The sequence below is a fragment of the Rana temporaria genome, chromosome 1, assembly GCF_905171775.1.
Source record: "Rana temporaria chromosome 1, aRanTem1.1, whole genome shotgun sequence".
NCBI lineage: Eukaryota > Metazoa > Chordata > Amphibia > Anura > Ranidae > Rana > Rana temporaria.
Window position 1 is genome coordinate 534217473 of NC_053489.1, and position 21668 is coordinate 534239140.

At 42.4% G+C, this 21668-nt stretch overlaps 1 protein-coding gene across 1 annotated transcript in view; it reads left to right on the top strand.

Moving 5' to 3' along the window:
• ETFDH (electron transfer flavoprotein dehydrogenase) overlaps positions 1-21668 on the top strand; it is a 47551-nt gene that overhangs the window by 8460 nt on the left and 17423 nt on the right. Inside the window, exons 2-8 of the mRNA XM_040332348.1 lie at positions 3366-3506; positions 4339-4568; positions 4806-4887; positions 15825-15943; positions 16129-16206; positions 16538-16684; positions 21659-21668. The exon at positions 21659-21668 is cut by the window's right edge and continues 131 nt beyond it. Coding sequence (XP_040188282.1) covers positions 3366-3506; positions 4339-4568; positions 4806-4887; positions 15825-15943; positions 16129-16206; positions 16538-16684; positions 21659-21668 — 807 coding nt within the window. The remainder of the gene's footprint in view (positions 1-3365; positions 3507-4338; positions 4569-4805; positions 4888-15824; positions 15944-16128; positions 16207-16537; positions 16685-21658) is intronic.

The window sequence follows — 21668 nt, forward strand, 5'->3', positions numbered from 1 at the left end:
TTTTTTGCGCAACAACTAAAATAAGACCGAAAATGTTGAAAAAAAAAAAATTATTTTTATTTTTTCTGTTACTTTTTTTGTAAATAAGTATGTTTTCTTTTTTAATTACGGGCACTGATAGGCGGCGCTGGTATGCAGCACTGATGGGTGGCACTGATGGGCACACATGGGTGGCACAGATTGGATTGGAATAAATGCTTATAGAGCGCCGAATGCGAGTTGTGAAATAGGTGGGCACTGGGCATGGAAGGGCACTGATGGACACTGAGGGGTGGCACTTTTAGTTACAATTTTGCCAATCCGTGCCCATGTTGCCAGTCAGTGCCCATTTGTGGGCACTGATTGGCATCTATTGTGCATATTTTTTACATGTGGATGGCCATGGGGGATGTACCTGGCCATCCACATGTTTCCTCCAATCCCTGGTGGTCCTGGCGGCTTCCCTGTGGTCTAGTGTGGGCAACCGGAGGGGGGGCTGCGCTGATAAACAATCAGTGTGAACCCCCCCCTGTCAGGAGAGCCGCCGATCGGCTCTCCTCTACTCGCGTCTATCAGACACGAGTGAGGAAGAGCCGATCAACGGCTCTTCCTGTTTACATCGTGATCAGCCGTGATTGGACACGGCTGATCACGTGGTAAAGAGCCTCCGCCGGAGGCTCTTTACCGAGATCGGAGATGCAGGGTGTCAGACTGACACCCCGCACCACCAATCACTGCGCGCCGTCACGGGCGCACGCCGGCATGAAATCCTGCAGAACGTCAATAGACGTCCAGTCAGGATTTCACAACCACTTCTCGGATGTCAATTGTCCATTGACACCCCCCCCCTAAAAACAAAATGTCAAATGTGGGTTTAAGCCAGAATGGAGAAGCCATGTTCCCGCAGACTTGCACGTAGACAACTTTGTGATGTTAAAGAGGGGGGGGGGGGGGGAAGGCTGCTCATGCTGTTTTCTTTTTTTGGTTTCTAAATTTACAATTTAATCAAAATGCATTATACCTTCCTTATTAGGAATTTGCTTTTCCTGTGATCTTTGAAAGAATTATGATAGCTCTGTTGTTTTAACAATGTTATTGCTCATTACTGTCAACATGATGCATAAAAGATACCCAGTGAAGCCTTTTGCCATCTGTCTGGTCTCCATTAAAAAAATAAAATAATTTGAGGTATAGTGTAGAAGTACTGAGTAAATCAATGCAATAATGTGAAAGGGGTAATTAGGTTGTGGCAGAGAACATGTTATAATTGTTTCCAATACTCCTATTACCTCAATTAATCTAATTTCACACTGATGCTATAATGGGAAGCTTGGCAGGTGTTTTGGGTGCCTGCTGAAACAGATTAGTACACCGTTCTGCATATATTGGGCACACTCTACAGGCAATGTTGGTAAAGTGCGTAAAACATGTTGGATGCTGTTCTGCATCCACCATTTCTGTGACAATAGCCCTTTACCACTAGAATTCACATCAGCACCTCCATCAACTAAATTCTTTTGATTGGTAGCTGTTGGCAGTGCTTAAACTGCGTGAATTTTTTAAAAGGCAATGGAGTTAATTTACTAAAACTGGAGAGTGCAAAATCTGGTGTAGCTGTACATACAAACCATTGGGCTTCCATTCTTTTTTTTTTTTTTTTTTTTTTTTTTTTTTAAATTTTGTCAAAGCTTAAAGGGGTTTTAAACCCTCATGGTTTTTCACCTTAATGTATTAAAGCGGAGGTCCACCCGAATTTTATTTTATTTTTTTAAAGCCAGCAGCTACAAATACTGCAGCTGCTGACTTTTAAAAAAAAATGGACACTTACCTGTCCAGTGCGCCCGCAATGTCGGCAGCCGAGGCCAAGCAATCGCTCGTCTCTCGGCTGCCCCCGCCGCCATCCTCAGTGAGGGAATCAGAAAGTGAAGCGTGACAGCGTGGGGGGGGGGGGAGTGAAGTGACTCCCACGGGAGTTTATACCTGGAAGTGGGTGCAAATACCTTCTTGGAGAGGTATCTGCACCCCCCTGAAAGGTGCCAAATGTGACACCGGAGGGGGGGTTCCGAAAAGCGGAAGTTCCATTTTTGGGTGGAACTCCGCTTTAAGGTGAAAAACCTTCTGTGCTTTCTGCAGCCCTCCAGCCCCCCATTTTTAGTTACCTGAACGCTGTAATTTTTCAACCGGGAACAAGCATTTCAGCTCCAGCTGGTGTCTCGTGTCCTGATTGGATAGATTGATAGCAGTGCAACCATTGGCTTCTGCTGCTGTCAATCAAATCCAATGACTTGACACTGGGGGCGGGGCCAAGTCCTGCATTCTGTGTTAATGGACACAAATGCAGGACTCGGGAGCGCACCCGCACCGATGTTCACCAAGGAGAGCACTTCTCCGACGTGGACACTCAAAGCGCAGTGCTGACTTCCTGACTGCTCTGCACGTGGGGTTTAGCGAAAATGCTGGAGCGCATCCTTACTGTTTTTGACTGGTAGCGAGACAAGGAGGTGCTGGTTAAGCCTTAAGGACTCTTCACACCCATGTAATATCACTGGAAGCCTGAGCAGGCAATCGGCAAGCATTCATGATGTCGCATGAAGGGGGGGGGGGGGTATAAAGGGAATTAATTTTCTGCTTCTTTATACAGAAGTACGAGGTATTGTCTTCACTCCTGGCGGCTAAATGGTGCTAGTGGAGCCAGGAGAAGTGCGTGTATGTCAAAACTGGCACAATAAAATGATTTGCTATGTCACACCTAAAGTGTCTTCAGAAAAATATGGGCGATCATATCACTGGCCCAGAACAGTTATGCAGATTGAGAAAGACAGAGTAAAGTCTCTGTGTATATTTGTATTGAAGTAACATAGCATGATAGCAAGGCATCCAGAATTCTCAGCCTCCAAGTTTTTTAGCTCCTTTCAATCAAAGGGTTCCTTTAATAAACAAAATAAATACTAAATGCAAATAGACTGTGTACTTTGCAAGTGCATTTGTTCCAGAGCTTAGTAAATGAGGTGAAACTTCTCTTTGCACAGAATACCCAATCACATGCAAGGAAAATAAAATAAAAAATTAGCATTTTTGCTTGCATACTTATTGGATGGCGAAAGCCAGCAGAGCTTCCCTTCATTTCCTAAGCTCTGGGACAGCTGCACTTGCAAAGTGTACAGTCTATTGACGGCTTTAGTAAATCAGCTCCAAAATATTGGATGAAAAACCCAATATCCTCACTGAACCCAGCCACACTGAAGAATTTATGGGGAAAAAAAATGAGTGTGTGTATGCACATCTCCAAATGGCATTTCTTATGTAGAATAGGCAGTTTACCAATTTTGTTATATTTGTTGAATAACTGCAGTTTATTTTCTCTTTTTTTTTTTTTTTATCTGCAGCACACCAGTGCTTACATCAGTTAAAGCCACTACAAACATGTCTGCCATCACTATGCATGAAAAGACGGTCTTCCTCCACAGTACCTCAAATCACTACACACTACACCATCTGCCCACGTGAGGAGGACAACAGATGGGAAGGTACTATGTCTTAAGCTGTTATTGGTGTGAATGGTTGAAGGCTCCTCTTCCTTAATTCATGTAGTATGCTGAATTAAGAGGCAGCAACTGAAGGGTTCTTCATAAAACATCTATCCAATAGCCTTGGCCACATGTGTAATTCCAGAGGTGCCAATGGTGCTTGAGGTAACCCACACCTGGTGTGTTGACTGCTCATGACTATGGGATTACAAATAATCCAGTCAGTTATTGCACTGCGTATGGTGACATTATTGCTGTCTGATAGTTTAGTCCAGTGATGGCGAACCTTGGCACTCCAGATGTTTTGGAACTACATTTCCCATGATGCTCATGCACTCTGCAGTGTAGTGGAGCATCATGGTAAATGTAGTTCCAAAACATCTGGGGTGCCAAGGTTCGCCATCACTGGTTTAGTCTATCAAGTAAAGGTCATAGTTGCACGAAAATAAACCCTAAGGATGTTTGCAACAGGGTTGCAGTAGGCAGCAGCCCCTCTTTAACATGCCAAGTCCCTAACATATCTGCTCAGTTTCTCCCTCTTTACTTTGTCCCTTATTTCAAGGTGAGCCAGAAAATGGCCATGGATTGTCTTTAATTAGTCTCATTCATCAAAATTTCCAAAGAAAACCTGTTCTTGCTGCCCACAGCAACCAAACAGATTCTCTCATTCATATTACAGTGAAAGAATGCTCTGAATAGCCTGAGTAGTTGACAGGAAGAAGACTTCTTACTGAAGAAACTTTGACAAATAAGGTTCAGTATGTTGTTCTTTAATTGATTACTGAAGATTTTCTTTCTAACTGCCCCTCTCATTTTCTTCTTCATTGTGTAGGGATCAATATGGAACGGTTTGCAGAGGAAGCAGATGTTGTAATAGTTGGAGGTGGCCCAGCTGGTTTGTCTGCAGCCATACGATTAAAGCAGCTTGCAGCTGAAAACGATAAAGAGCTCCGTGTCTGTTTGGTAGAAAAGGCAGCCCAGATTGGTGCTCATATACTTTCAGGGGCCTGCCTGGAGACCCGAGCCCTGGATGAGCTTTTCCCTGACTGGAAGGACCGAGGGGTATATACTCGGATCAGTATATTTTATTATTTAGAAAGCTATCCGTTAGACTTTTTGTATTTAATTACATATTTATAATCTCTGTAAAAAAAATTGAGATTACAAAACAAGTAGTAAACAATAATATTTGGTTGCTTTCTGATATAACTATCAATTGTTTTATGTTGAATGATAAAAATGTCTGTGCTCTCACCTTCCTACATGGGCGCTCTCTAAAAACCAAGTATTCTTTTTTAGGCTCCTCTGAAAACTAAGGTGACCGGAGACAAGTTTGGAATCCTAACGGAGAAGCACAGAATACCAGTTCCAATTCTCCCAGGTAAAATGTGCTGTAAATCGGGACAGCAGAATTTTTTTTTAAGGAATTCATGCCCAATTTGGGGTTTTGGTCTAGTTTGGTCAGAGTTTGAAATGGCAAATATCAATCTGTGCAATTATCACAATCACTCCAGGGAGAAAGCTATCATTTGGCAGCGATAACTCGTTATTTCAATTTATACCAATAACAAAATATGTAGAGTAGCTTTATCCTCACTAAACTCTATTCACAGAAAAAGCTCTCAGTAATCAAACAATATGAAAATAATGGTGAAAAAGCTGTAAGTATTACTTACAAAATAACACTGTTAAAAATAAGGCAAAATTATTCATACACTTGTTGGATTTATTATATGTAAAACACACTTCTAAGTTCACATATAAATTGTTAGATAACTTCTTAAGAAGTCCTGCTGCAGGATGATGCGCAAAGTAAACCTGAAGAAACCTTTGACCATAGTGGAGGGAGAAAGCAGCACTGTAGACCCAGTCGCCTGTGAATTTCTGAGCCCAGTTGACCACATAGAGCAGGGATGTGCAATTAGCGGACCTCCAGCTGTTGCAAAACTACAAGTCCCATCATGCCTCTGGGTGTGTCATGCTTGTGGCTGTCAGAGTCTTGCTATCCCTCATGGGACTTGTAGTTGGAGGTCCGCTAATTGCATATCCCTTACATAGAGCAATAGACATCCCCCCCCACCCATGTGAGTGGAGGTGCCCCTTCACTGTAAGGAAGATTTGCCTCCAGAACTAAAGGACAAGAAGTTCATGTGCTGCTTGAGGAACTGGGATGTAGGCTTTTGCTTGGAGCCTAAGGCTGGTTGTTTATGAAGGGAACTCTTCTTGGCTTCCAAAGGCATCTCTGATTTCTGACCAGTCACATTTGTTTCCTTCATTAGGGGTAGGAGCATACTTAAACCCAGTTGCTTTCTGAATGAATTAATTCAAGGATTGTCCAAACAAGCATTTGCCCTCAAAGGACAGCACCTTGATTTGCTTCTTGCAGAGAAGTTCTGCCAACCAATACTTGAGACATGGTACCCACCCTCGAAAGCTGCCATGTGGAATCTTCTGGTCTTAATTTGTAGAATGGAGCAAGGACTTCGCCCAGACCTTTAGAGCTTGACAGTCTCCCACTGCAGACTGCAGAGTCTTTCTCACTACGGAGAAGGGTGCCTTAAAGAGGGCCTCTAACCAACCATATCTGTGGCTCTTTAAAGACTAAGACCTCATCCACTTGGACCATCAGGGTCATATTCAAGTAAGAAGTGGCTGAGTTGCTAGCAGGAGAACCTTCATATTTTTATAGATAGAATTATTCCGTGGAGTACAGGTGAGCTAAACACTTAGGTTGTAAAAACACCTTCTCTGGATGAGTCGCATTAGCATGTATCGCTTTCTGTAAGTGAGAGTGCACTAGAAAGGACTTGGGATTTTTTTGGCAGTCGTCAGGACCCAAAACCAGTACTTTTAGGGGAAGAGGATCATAAGTACCCTTCTCCTGAGCAGGAAACCAGTAACTCAAAAAATGTATTTAAAAAATTGGAAGACCTTCTGTTCCTGGGGTGAGGAAAGACAGGTATCTTCAACTTCTATCCCGGTTATCCTGGACTTCCTCCAGGACGGAGTAGACTTGGGGTTAAAAGTTAGTACCCTTCGGCCCTCTCAGTCTATCTCGATCGAAGATTGGCTAAAGAGGACCTTATTAAACGTTTTTTGTTAGCAAGAGAAAGGGTTTCTCCAGTCCAAAAATATAGTTGTCCGCCTTGGGACTTAACTAGGGTGTTGGAGGCATTATCTGTAAACCCATTCGAACCGATTGAAGAGGTTTCCCTTAAATTTCTAACTTTAAAGTTAACTTTTTTGTTAGCCATTACTTCGGCCAGGAGGGTAGGGGATTTGCAGGCGCTATCCATGAAAGAAGCCTTCCTGAGGGTACAGGCAGATAGGATCACTCTTAGAGCAGACCCCCTGTACCTACCTAAAGTGGCATCCTTATTTCATAGGACGCAAGACATAATATTGCCGTCCTTTTGTTCTGAACCAAAGAACGAAAAAGAAAATAAATTTCATTGTTTAGACGTAAGAAGGTGTCTTCTCACCTATTTGGAGAGAACTAAGAGTTTTAGGAGATCCAATCACCTATTAGTTCTACATGCTGGGCCCAGGAAGGGACTGCAGGCATCAAAAGCCTCAGTCTCAAGATGGATAAGAGAAGCTATCTCCAAGGCCTATGTATGCACCTGAGTTGCAGCTCCTATTAAGATCAAGGCTCATTCTACTAGATCCTTAGCAACTTCCTGGGCTGAGAAAGCAGGGGCCTCCTGGGAACAAATCCGCAGTGCGGTTACCTGGTCCAGCCATCATACATTCCTGAAGCACTATCGTGTGGAAATGTTGTCACAGCAAGACTTAGCCTTTGGTCGAAAGGTTCTACAAGCTGTGGTCCCACCCTGAAGGTAGGCCTGTGTTTACTTGATTATCCTCTCGGGTGCCGTCCTGGAAGGTGATAGGAGAAAACCTACGTTAGACTTACCGGTAACGGTATTTCTACGAACCTTCCAGGACGGCAGGCCTACTTCCCGCCCTATGTGGAGGGAAAAGGTAAGTACCTATAAGGAACTATGTCCCTTGTGAACCAGTTCAGGATTACTCTAATACATACTGGGGAGCAAGGGGAAGGGTGGGGCCTTTTAAACTGTCATGTGATTGTGTTTCCTGCAAGGAGGAGACAGGTTTTTCTGACTCTTCGCTCCCTTCGACTGGACCAGTTTCGCAAGCCAATTACTGACTCTAGCTCTCAAAAGATTTATACTCGCTTAACCCAGTAAAGGTACTTTCTGAATTTCGGAATAGACTTTCACAATTCTACGCAGCTAAACCAGTTTTTACTGCTGATCAGGTGGACTCTCTGCTACACTGACTTGGAAATGCCTAAACTCTCTGATGCCAAACCGGGAGTCATTGGAGCGAACGGTATTGGTCGAGGAGGTTCTGAAGGCTATTAAATCTCTTAAGCCCCATAAACGTTTTGTTTTTTTTATTTATCACCAGAAAGCCAGTCCTCGCGGACCTTCAACATACAATGGCAACAGTAGATACAACAGTTCTCGTACATTGGTAAAATAACGAGTGTGAAGCTAATGTCACCGACACAATACAGTGTGCATGTTAGAATATAACTAGATCTCGGTGAGGGAGTGTCTGTCGAGGCGATGAGTACTTCCTCGTGCCACGATGCCGGGGTCCGATCGGACCGGCCTCTATAACCGTTTTCTGTTTTAAGAGTAGAGAGAGATAGAATAGGGTTTAGAGAGTAGAATAGAAGAGAGCAGGGAGGAGAGGGCCGGGGGGGGGGGGGGGGGGACTGCCCGAGCAGGGCTAGTGTAAGGCGCCCCCAAGGGGCGTAATGTATTTCTATGTCAATCCTGGACAGACTGTCTGTCAAAAGGAGCAGGCATTAAACCTGTGGATGCGTAGACGGTTGGCAGTCGGTCTCTCTGAGCTGTTGTCCGGCCCAAATTTTCTACATTCGATAGCTTCCTTTATACGCTCGCCCTCAATCGTTAATCAAATATTCCGGATTCTTCTCTGAAAGGTTCCCAATGGCTCGGGGAACTAGACAGGGTTGCCCCCTCTCATGGCTCATGGCTTGGATGTATCACGGCAGTCAAAATGACCTTACTCCCCCAAAATCGTATACCTCTTTAGAGTACTCCCCATATCGATTCCCTCATACTTCTGAGCCCTCGAATGTCGTGTTCATGAGTATATCTGGGGCTCCACCAAGCCAATGGTCGCCAGGTCTATTCTCCAAAGAGGTAGATTCAGGGAGGCTTGGGTGTACCTAATTTCCTTAAATATTACCAAGCAGCCCAATTGATACTATATCATGCTAATGAGGAATTGCCTGGGACTATGGGTGGGACTGGAGGCTGTAGACTTAAGTCAGATGACGGTTTCTAATATCCTCTGGATACGTCATAAAGACCAAGGCCTTTAACCAATCCTGTCGCATAACATTCTCTCTCCCTGTGGGATAAGCTGAAGCTCCGCTTTAAGTTAATCTCTCCCCATTGCCCGTTCGTTTCGTTCTATTGCCACTCAGCCTTCTATCCTGCCTACTCCAACCCAGCTTCATTTAGGTTATGGCATTCTCTGAACTTAACTTGTCTACTTTACTTGTCCACTGACTCGTGCCTAAAACCTTTTCCTGCTCTCCAAGAGCAAACTAGTTTACTCCCAAGGGAATGCTTTTGATACCTGTAGATATCCCATTTATTTGCTACGTGCAACTGTTCCTGCTCATCCCTTTCCAGTTTGTCTCTCTTTGAAGGTATTAGTAATTCAGACCCACATGCCCCAGGTCTGATCACTAAACTTTTACTCTCATCCTAACTCCCCCCCACCCCCCACCACTGCTACCCTCTTATGCCTCCAAATGGGCCTCCAATCTTGAGGGTACAGTTGGAGCAGGAAGACTGGGATGGGGTCTGGACAGCAACCAAGTCCTCTTCACAAGATATGCTAGCAGTGGAGACTAATTATAAGATTTTACTCCGATGGCACTTGGTCCCGGCAAGAATCACAAAATTACTACCTGGTTATCCTGAGTGCTTTCGTGGATGTAAAGAGCCTGGCAAACATGTCCATGTTATGTGGATTGTGAGGCTGTTTTGGGATGAAATATTTAGGATGGCCTCAATATTACTTCAACAAACTTTAGAACCCAATCCCATTATTGCTCCTTTGAACCACTGTACACATGACTTTACAAAAGCACAGACAACGCTATTGCAGCAACTTATGACTGCCTCTAAACAAACTATAGCAAGGGCCCTGGAAGACCTCGGTACTCTGTATTTGAGACCAAAAGTAGAATAACCCAAACCATGATTCACAGCAAAATCGAGGCCACCATACTAGATAAGATCCCTAAGCACCGTAAAGTCTTCCACCTGAGTTTGACTTTTCCCTTCTGGAACCCTGATGTTCGAGTTCGTTGATCGTGTCCATCGTCTGGCTCGAGTGCAAGACCCCATTTCTCTCCTTCTCTTCGTTCTACCTTCTTTCTTCCTATTGCACCCCCTGCTTACCTTGTTTTCTGTTTTATTTTCTAAACATTAGAGGTATTCCCCTTTGTCTACTGATGCCTAATGACATTGGATCACCTGGCATTATAGTTCTAATCACATGGACTTTTGAACGTGTGTATTCGGAGGACCTTAACCTCTGTGTTCTCTATGCTCACATCAAAAAACAATTGTTCCACTGCATCATAGTACTGTATGTTTATATTTCTTCTTACAGTTGTGAAATTATTTGTGATTCTATGTTTGTGTTACTACCAGCGCTAATTACGCTATTACTGTGTGTGTGTGTGTGTGTGTGTGTGTGTGTGTGTGTGTGTGTTTTTATTAGGGTTGTCCCGATACCACTTTTTTAAAAACCGAGTACAAGTACCAATACTTGCCGATACCGATTACTGATACTTTTTTTTTTTTTTTTTTTTTTTTGTCATGTGACAGTGGCACATGTGTCAGTTTTTTTTTTTTAATTATTATTATTATTATACAATACTTTCCCTTTTTAGAGGGGGTGGATGGTGTCAGTGTTTTTTTTTATTTACATTTTTATTATTTTTTACTATTATTATTATTATTATTATTATTATTATTATTATTATTATTTTAGCCCTATTGGGGGGCTTTGGTGAGATATCAGGGGTCTTAACAGACCTCTGACATCTCCCCTTTGAGACAGAGAAAGGGACTAAGGACACAGATTCCGCAGTGCCTTTCTCAGCACCCTCGGCTGCACTGAAAATGAATGAACAGGAGACAGAGGCTCCTCTCCATTCATTAACTGAAGCATTGTAAACACAGGTTACATTGTTTCAGTTATATGAATGGACAGAGTCAGTGATCACTGACTCTGTTCATTCGGAAAAAGTAGGAGCCGGGTTTAGCGGCATGAATGGGGGAACTGGAGGAGGATACAACGACAGTCAGCGGTGATTGGTGCGGCTTTTGGGGGGAGTTACAAGCACCGATCACCGCTGTATAGATTTCACTAAAGCAGCTGAAAAGGGGGGGGGGGGGTCTGGGGAGAAGCTGTATTGAAATCTATACAGGGAGATCGGTGCTTATGACTACCCGCACCGATCATCCCTGACTGCCCCGGTATTGAGTGAAGCATTGGAGCATTTGCCCCGAGTACAAGTACTCGAAGAAATCCTTGGTATCTGTACCAATTGATTAGGTTTGTTGCCATAACAGGGTGGGCATTTCCTCTGGTGCCGCCCGTTGTGGTGGCAACTTAAGGCCTCGTACTCACGATAGGCTAGCCAGAGGACAACGGTCTGAAGGACTGTTGTCTTAGGTTAACTGATGAAGCTGACTGATGGTCCGTCACGCCTACACACCATAGGTTAAATAACCGATCGTGTCAGAACGCAGTGACGTAAAACACAACGACGTGCTGGAAAAAAAACGAAGTTCAATGCTTCCAAGCATGCGTCGACTTGATTCTGAGCATGCGCGGGTTTTTAACTGATGCTTTTGCATACTAATGATCGGTTTTGACCTATCGGTTAGGCGTCCATCGGTTAAATTTTAAAGCAAGTTACTATTTTTTTTTAACCGAAGGTTAAATAACCTATGGGGCCCACACACGATCGGTTTTGACCGATGAAAACGGTCCTTCAGACCGTTGTCCTCTGGCTATCCTATTGTGTGTACGAGGCCTAAGACAATCCCTGTGTGTAATGCACAAGATCGGGAGGTGCATGCTGGGTAGCTGGCAGCACCTTATCCTGGATAAGAGCACTAGTGGGTTTCACATGCCCAGAATCAAGATGGAAGCATGCAGCAAACAGAAGACAAAGGTTATTTAAAAAAGAAAAAAAAAACAGGCAATACAACTGCGGATTAAGTGACCACATCCTTTGGAGAATTTGATTAACCACTAAAGCCCCGGACCTTTTTGCTGGTCAAAGACAGGGCCACTTTTCGCGAATCGGCACTGCGTCGCTATAACTGACAATTGCGCGGTCGTGCGACGTCGCTCCCAAACAAAATTGACGTCCTTTTTTCCCCACAAATAGAGCTTTATTTTGGTGGTAGTTGATCACCTCTGCGGTTTTTATTTTTTGCGCTATAAACAAAAATAGAGCGACAATTTTGAAAAAAAAACAATATTTTTTACTTTTTGCTATAATAAATATCCCCAAAAAACATAAAAAAAAACATTTTTTTCTCTCCTCAGTTTAGGCCGATATGTATTCTTCTACATATTTTTGTTTAAAAAAAAAAATCGCAATAAGCGTTTATTGATTGGTTTGCGCAAAGGTTATACCGTCTACAAAATAGGGGATTGTTTTATAGCATTTTTATTATATATTTTTTTACTAGTAATGGCTGCTATCAGCGATTCCTTATATTTATATTTATATTTATATTTATATTTATATATATATATATATATATATATATATATATATATATGTGTGTGTGTGTGTGTGTGTGTGTGTGTGTGTGTATATATTATATATTACACACACACACACACACACACACACACACACATATACATATACATATATATATTATATATATATATATATATATATATATATGTGTGTGTGTGTGTGTGTGTGTGTGTGTGTGTGTGTATATATATATATATAATATATATATATATATATATATATATATATATATATACACACACACACACACACACACACACACACACACACACACACACACACACACACACACACACACACACACACACACACACACACACACACACACACACACACACACATATATATATATATATATATATATATATATATATATATATATACACACACACAATATATACACACATATAATATATATACACACACACATAATATATACACACATATAATATATACACACATATATACACACATATATATAATATAATCGTGACTGCGACATTACGGCAGACACGTTTGACAATTTTTTTAAAAAGAAAAAATGTGGGTGGAACTCGGCTTTAAGAACACCAACTATAAAAAGGGGCTTGGTTTGCTGAGAGGTGTTATGCCCAGGCAGAGATGACACGTTTTTTTTTTTTTTTTTTTTTTTTTTTGCACTGTGCAAAAACCATAGACAACATGAATTTTGTTTAGAAACGGATGTGAAAAACATTGTTTGAGTGAGTAGACTTAGACAATGATTTAAGTATACAAAAAAAGTGAAATTCACAGCCGCCTTCTCACTATCTCGGCGCCACAGTCTATACAGACGTTATTACAACAGATTAAACAATAAACAAATGTTACCATTTGTTATTTAAATATAAACATTAAAAGTAAAAAAAAAATCTGTGTCAGAGTCCAGTGATAAAGTGCTTTTAGGATATGGTGTGCTCTCCACTGTATACCACTTCTACCGTATACACTCCACTGCAAACCACTTCTCCAGTGTGTCACACTCCCCTTATGGGTTTATACTCGCCAGAAAGATGAGTTTAACCACTTGCCGACCGCGCAGCGTCAAAATACGTCCACAAGGTGGCTCTGCTGGGCGAGAGCACGTAATATGACGTCCTCTCTCCCAGCCGCCACTAGGGGCGCGCGCGCCCCCCCGACTCCCGTGCGTGTGCCTGGCGGGCGCGATCGCCGCCGGGCACACGCGATCGCTCGGTACAGAGCGGGGACCGGGAGCTGTGTGTGTAAACACACACAGCTCCCGGTCCTGTCAGCAGGGGAAATGCTGATCTTCGGTTCATACACTGTATGAACCGAGGATCAGTGTTTCCCCTAGTGAGGCCACCCCCCCCCCCCCACAGTAAGAACACACCCAGGCATACTTAACCCCTTCCCCGTCCCCTAGTGTTAACCCCTTCACTGCCAGTGGCATTTTTATAGTTATCCAATGCATTTTTATAGCACTGATCGCTATAAAAATGCCAATGGTCCCAAAAATGTGTCAAAAGTGTCCGAAGTGTCCGCCATAATGTCGCAGTACCGAAAAAAAAAATCGCTGATCGCCGCCATTACTAGTAAAAAAAATATAATAAAAATGACATAAAACTACCCCCTATTTTGTAAACGCTATAACTTTTGCGCAAACCAATCAATAAACGCTTATTGCGATTTTTTTTTTTTTTTTTTACGAAAAATATGTAGAAGAAAATGTATCGGCCTAAACTGAGGAAAAAAAATGTTTTTTTATATATTTTTGGGGGATATTTATTATAGCAAAATGTAAAAAATATTAATTTTTTTCAAAATTGTCGCTCTATTTTTGTTTATAGCGCAAAAACTAAAAACCGCAGAGGTGATCAAATACCACCAAAAGAAAGCTCTATTTGTGGGAAAAAAAGGACGCCAATTTTGTTTGGGAGCCACGTCGCACGACCGCGCAATTGTCAAAGCGACAGAGTCCCGAATCGCAAAAAGTACTCTGGTCTTTGGGCAGCAATATGGTCCGGGGGATAAGTGGTTAACAGACACTGCTAAACTGTATCATCCGATCATCCTCCACCTCCAAAATATGACTGATCCACAGGCCCTAGGCCGCACACAGCTCTACACAGAAGAGCGCCCTGTGGATCGGTCATATTTTTGAGGTGGAGGATGATACAGTTTAGCAGCGTCTGTTAAACTTTTCTTTCTGGTGAGTATAAAACCATAAGGGGAGTGTGACACACTGGAGAAGTGGTATACAGTTGAGAGCACACCATATCCTAAAAGCACTTTATCATTGGACTCTGACACAGATTCTGTCCTCCAGAACTTTTTCCTCTTGTGGACTATCATAAGAAAGAGTGGTCACGTCTGTATGGTGACCACTAACGCTGCTTTAGTAATTAACAAGTTTACTTGTTGCTGATATACTAATGATTTAAGCATAATGCAACACATGTAGAGGTATAAGGTTTTTCATATGTACATAACAAAACTGCCACATGTCAAAGCTCTCCTAGATGTGTCAGTGGGCAAAGTTCACGAAAATGTTTTAATAATGTAGTTTACCATTCAACACAGGCATCTGTTACTTTAAACACTTCACGACCGCACTATAGTTGAATGACGGCTCATCATATGTCGTCCTCCCATGCTCGTGCTTCCCGCGGACCTCCTTCAGATGTAGCTGATCACAGATTGGGGTAAAGAGTCAATCACTGCGGGTCTTTACCACATGATCAGCTGTGTCCAATCACAGTGTAAACATGATTTTTCAGTTTTTAGCAATCCTCAACTCATGCTGACAGCGCGAGAGGAGAGCTGATAACCAGGAAATCCACACGGGACACCTGATAATAAAAAAAAAAAAAAAACCCTTCAAAGTTGTGGGCATGTTCTGTAATTTAAATGATGCAAATCCTCAAACAATCCATGTTTAATTCCAGGTTGTGAGGCAACAAAACATGAAAAATGCCAAAGGGGGTGAATACTTTTGCAAGGCACTGTATGGTTCATATTATTTTGTATATAACACCCTTTTTAAAGGCCCAATATTTAAAAGAAAAAAAAAAAAAAAGTGTATAGACATGGTGTGTTTTATTTGAGGCCATCTGGAATATGAAGTGACCCGTCTACACTGTCACCATTTTTACGCCCAATAATTCAGGGTGCATAGCACAGTAGGCTAATTGTTAGTTTCTCTTATTTACAACAGTAAACTATTAGGTAGAGAATGTTGCAGGTGGTAATGCCCTTCAAGGTTACAACAGTGAATAGGATTTGTCCTTGCCTGTAACGGGGAAACCTCTCCATGTCCAATTTCTGTTTGCTTTTCAAGGACATTCCTTTTAGAGAGGAAGCTCAGATAAATAACCTTATACTGCATGAGGTCATTTTTGTTCCTGTTAACAAGAAGTCTTATTATAATGGTGTTCATGGATTTGTCTTTTATTTCTTTTTTAAAACCCTAGGACTTCCAATGAATAATCATGGGAATTACATTGTAAGACTTGGACAGTTCGTCAGTTGGCTTGGAGAGCAAGCAGAGTCGTTGGGGGTTGAAATCTATCCTGGCTATGCTGCAGCAGAGGTAAGTGTCCCTCTCACGTTGCTTGACTGCCATCTGGCTTCTCTGTTAGGGTTGTACTTTGTTGTACAGAATGTATTCTTGTCAATTGCAAAACTCATACTGATTTTACTAGTATCAGAGCAGAAAGGCTGCATATGGCTGTGTATTGTTTTTCTCTGTTAAAGTCCATTCTCCTTACTTTTTAGGTGCTTTTCCATGAGGATGGCAGTGTTAAAGGCATTGCAACAAATGATGTTGGCATAAATAAGGATGGCTCACCAAAGGTAAAAAAGAAGCCAAACGCTACAAATTAAAGGTTACTCTTTTTATTTACACGTCTATAGCTATATTATTAAAGCCTAATGTTGGGAAGCGCCTTTATCCAAAATTGTATTTGAGTGTATCTGTAAAAATAGAAAGAAAAATCAGTCAAATGAAATTCTGCCGTAGTTGGAAGTTTTTGTTAATAAACTAGGTGTGTGTGTGTGTGTGTGTGTGTGTGTGTGTGTTTATTAATTTTTTTTTATTCTTTGGCTATGAAATATCATTTTATAGGGTAAATGGCTTAACATAGGTACTCCCTTTTTTTTTTTTTTCTTTTTTTGATTCCTGTAGTCAAACTTTGAACGTGGTCTGGAACTCCATGCTAAAGTCACCATCTTTGGAGAAGGCTGTCATGGGCACCTTGCCAAACAGTTGTACAAGAGTTTCAATCTCCGAGAGAATTGTGAACCACAGACATATGCTATTGGTCTGAAGGAGGTATTGACTTTTTCTTCTATCCTCTGCTTTGCCATTTGTTGAGGAATTACTATATTTTACATAGCTCTGTCATTCCAGTTGCACTTCAGAAGAGTAGAAAACTAGGAACTGATCCAATATGTTAATGATTCTCTCTGGTATTTGGTAGAGATGTTGGTATTTCAAGCAACACAAAGTGCCGTCTTACACCAGAGCTGCAGCCAAAATGTTATTTCTTGTTTAGTTACTAAGAGAAAAATATAACATAGAGAAAAATGTTGCTTGTCCTATTTGGCCACACAAATGGTTACATTTGCCCATAGGAATTTTAGGCAGCCAAGAATAAATCAACCAGCATAGCGCGCTGGCTGCTCCCCCTTCCTTTTTTTTTTCCTTATAAGAATAAATCGACCAAGCAGTGGTGGCTGGTGAAAAACCATTGTTTGGGGGGCGCAAACCTCTCCAGGTCCTTTCAGTAGGGCTGTCGTGCAGCACTGGGCACCCCATGCCTGGACGCAGTGATCACGTAAACATTACCGCTCCACCGACCTCAGGGACGTGTCTGCCATCCATCACACACGTGCTGAATAATAAACTTCCCAGGCCCGTATACCGGGGACATCGCAGTCCTGTCACACTTTGTCATGCCTAGCGATGGAAGGTGGACCGGGTCCCTGGCGGGGTGATGTGAGGGGGACTTATCAGTTGATGAGAATGATGCAGCAGAGGAGAATGTCGCATCCCTAGGACACTGCAGCCTCTCATTGTCCTATCGCCAATCCCTCCTCCCCAGATCAAACTGAGACTGTCCCTTCGGTGTGTGTGCTCCGTCCTTTCCGTAGTTCTCTAGCCAGGTAACCAATCGCCCCTCCCTGTAGTCACAGGTATGTGCAATCCTATAGGGAGAAGGTGGGGAAAGAGCCGGAGACTGAGTGTGCACGGATCAACATTGTGATAATCCAGGGTCATCCCCACAGCCAGGAGACACAAGAGCCATGGAGAGGACATAGACAACTGGTGATGGTCACTGGTGCTCTGCCCCTCCATGGCTTCCTCAGGTTCTCTTTCCAGGCCAACCCGATCCATCTCCTGTCCTGATTGACCGAAAGAAGAAGGCGGAAGACAATATTAATATTAATTTGCAATTGTCACAAGTGGGTGGGGTGGGCCTGGGCGTCCTGCAGGGGGGCGGCACCCCTAATGGACTGGCCTCTCCTGTAACCAATACAATGATGTAAGAAATAACAATAGCTTTATTGAAAGTTTAAAATCAAAACTGGCATGAAGTGTAAACTGAAGTTGCTACATGAACAGGGTGCTTACAAAGGCATTTTTATAAGGCAGTGTTATAGGACTAATTGTTTTAAGTAGCAAAATACCTATAAGAATAGAAGTTATATAGTCAAAAGATACTTGGAAAATGTTCAAAAGATACTCAAGAAATATATATGTCAAAAAGGACTAATTTACCTTGGTAAATTTAGGACATATGGGGTCCAAGGGAATCTCCTGCTCAAAAAAGAAGGAATGATTTTAATCCAAGTTAAAGTGTGGGATGTATGCTCCTCTAGATCATGCATAAACCAGATAAAGTTACAAATAAAATAAAAAATAAATCAATGTATAAGCGATCAAAATGCTGTATGTCCCCACGTATATACATGCCATATGGGCCATGTAAAAAGTCCTATTAACTCTATGCTTACAAAAGGGTGTGCTGTTTTGTTTAGTATGTGTATCACAAACCAGCCAAAGCCCAAGTAAAACCTATTGTACAAATGGCTATAAATGGATCATAACTCCACCCAGTTCCCGATTTATTGATGAAACTTGTACCAAGTGTATGGCATTATACATTCCCCGCCGCAGTGTGACACAAGGTGGCGGATGGACCTCCCTCATGGTCTCCTCGGCGTTCAAGGGGCCAGTTCCACTGGCTGCTGCCGCTGTCTGTTGCAATTGTATGACGTATCGCGTACACACAACCTCACAATGCAAAGCAGCAATGCATACTTGTGTGATGTCATCGCCTGGAGACAACCATCACGGGAGATTGCCCCTTGGAGACCAGGAATGGGCAAACCAAGCCCAACACCATCTCCAAAGGGCAAAAACGGGGAGGTGGAAAATAAACAAACTCCTCTGGGCCATGCCAGGAAGCCCTTTGCTGCTTAAAAGTCCTAGGGGGAAATGTACCCATTTTTGTATTGTTAGTTTTGGATAGAGTTGGGAAGGGTTAGAAAATGGTCGCTTTCTCTGTCCTCATTATGTTTACTCTCACTTCCTAACATGTTATCAGAGACAGATCCCCTGCAGATTTTGTAAGTCTGCCCACTTACAAAGTAATCAAGGGTCTATATAATTTTATTTTTTAATGTGTATTTAAAATCGTAGAAACAGAATATCAACCAAAAATCAAGAAAAACACATGATACAAATGTTATAAATTGAGTTGAAGTTCAGAGAGTAAAATAAGGATTTGATCCTCTAGCAAAACATGACTTTGTGCTTGGTGGAGAAATCCTTTGTTGGCAAGCACAGAGGTAAGACGTTTCTTGTAGTTGGTTACCAGGTTTGCCCACATCAGGAAGGATTTTTGTCCACTCTTTACAGATCTTCTCTAAATTCATACATTTTCTCTAGGATTAAGGTCTGGAGACTGACTAGGCCACCCAATGACCTTAATGTGTTTCTTCTTGAGCAACTCCTTTGTTGCCTGGCAGTATATTTTGGGTCATTGTCATGCTGGAAGACACATCCACAACCCTTCTCCAGTTTTCTGGCTGAGGGAAGAGGGTTCTCATCCAAGATTTTGCAATACATGGCCCCATCATGTGACAAAGTCAGCCTGTACCTTAAGAAGTATAACCGCCCCAAAGCATAAGGTTTCCACCTTGGTTTGGTGCTTGACTATAGGGATTGTGTTCTTGGGGTCAAAATCTGCATTTTTCTTCCCCCAAACAGGGTGAGTCACGGTAATGCCAAAGATCTAAATTTTGGGCTCATATGACCACAGCAATTCTCCCAATCTTTCTCTGAATCATTATAGATGTTCATTGGCAAACTTCAGATGGGCCTGTACAGGTGGCGTCTTGAGTAGGGGGGACCTTGCGGGCGCTGCAGGATTTCAGCCTATGGCGGTGTATTGTTACCAATGGTTTGGTGACTGTGGCCCCAACTGCCTTGAGATCATTCACAATCTCATCTGTAGTTATGGGCTGATCCCTCACTTTTCTAATGGTTATTTTTACCCCATGAGGTGCAAACTGGCATGGAGCTCCAGACCGAGGGCAATTGATGGTTACTTTGTTACTATATTTCTTCCATTAGCGAATAAACAGTTGTCTCCTTCTCACAAAGTTTTTTGCTGATGGTCTTGTAGCCCATTCCAGGCTTGTGCAGGTTTACAATCGTGTCCTTGATGTCCTTTGACAGATTTTTGGTCTTGCCCATGATGCTGAAGTTTGAATGGAAGAAAGTCTGTGGATAGGTGTCCTCCCTCTTCTTCCTTCTTTTTTTTTTTTTTAATATACACATAACGAGTTGTTAGGAGCACCACCTTAAATTGACATGACTAATCTGTGTACCATATGAGAACAGCCAGTCTGTGGGAGCCAGAATTATTGTTGGTTGGTTGGTTGGTAGGGGATCAAATACTTACTCACTGAACTGCAACTCAAATTATAACATTTGTATCATGTTTGTTCTGGATATTTGGTTGATATTCCGTCTCTATCATTTAAAATACGCTTATGATAAAAATTATAGACTCTTCATTACTTTGTAAGTGGGTACATTTACAAAATCTGTAGGGGATCAAAAAAATGTCAGGCTGTACATCGCTTCCTGCTGATTGTGTGCATGTTACCTTTGTTGTTTTTATATTTTGTTAGAGATCAATATATTCCTGCTTGTTACATTTTTGGTGTGGTTCCAGCAAGCACACCTTCTGTAGGGATAGATAAATGTTAACATATGTAACGTGAGCTGCAGTACATAGAAACACACAGGTGAGTTCTGTCCTACCGTTAGATGTCCTGTAAGTAAAAGTACACATAGAATCTCATCAGGGATTCGTGGCCGCTTCCAAAAAACATTCTAGGGAAATTTAATAACATAACTGAAAAATTATGTACGAACTAAAAGTATACAAAAATTTTGCTTTAGGGTTTCTTAACCACTTCCTTACTGGGCACTTAAACCCCCTTCCTGCCCAGAGGACTTTTTGCGATTCGGCACTGCGTCGCTTTAACTGACAATTGCGCGGTCGTGCGACGTGGCTCCCAAACAAAACTGACGTCCTTTTTTTCCCACAAATAGAGCTTTCTTTTGGTAGTATTTGATCACCCCTGCGTTTTTATAGGGGGTGAGGAAGGGGTTAAATGTGTAGCCTATTGAGTGTTCTAACTGTGGGGGAAGGGGGGTGACCGATCTGTGTCTCTATGTACAAGAGACACAGATCCGTCTCCTCTCTCCCTGACAGCACCGCTGTCTGTGAGAGCCGGCAATGAGAAATGATCTCTCATTGGCCGCACAGATCGCCTAGCAAACGGCCACTCCGGTTGGCCGTTCACGGCGATCTGTGATTGGCTGTGTCCAAGGGACACGGCCAGCACAGGAGTTCCCCGCTGCGCGCGCGGGAAACGCGGAAAGGGACGGACGTCAATTGACGGCGCCTCAGAGATGTAGAACCACCCTGCGGCCGTCAATAGTCGTACGGGCGTCGGGAAGTGGTTAAACTGCTAATTTTCAATTTTGGATCAATTAAAATAACCAACTGATAATATTTTAAAGGAAAATAATGTGGGTGCACTTAGTTTTGCACTCCTGTGACCCAGATTCGGTTAACAGTGGGCACATTTCCTCACTTCTTCATTTTTAACTTTACAATACACATTGATGGAAAGTGAGGTGCAGATGTATTGTAGCTGTTCAATAATCAATAATTCTTAAAATATCCATTGCTAATCTAAGTTGTTTTCTTGTGGTGTTCAGCTGTGGATTA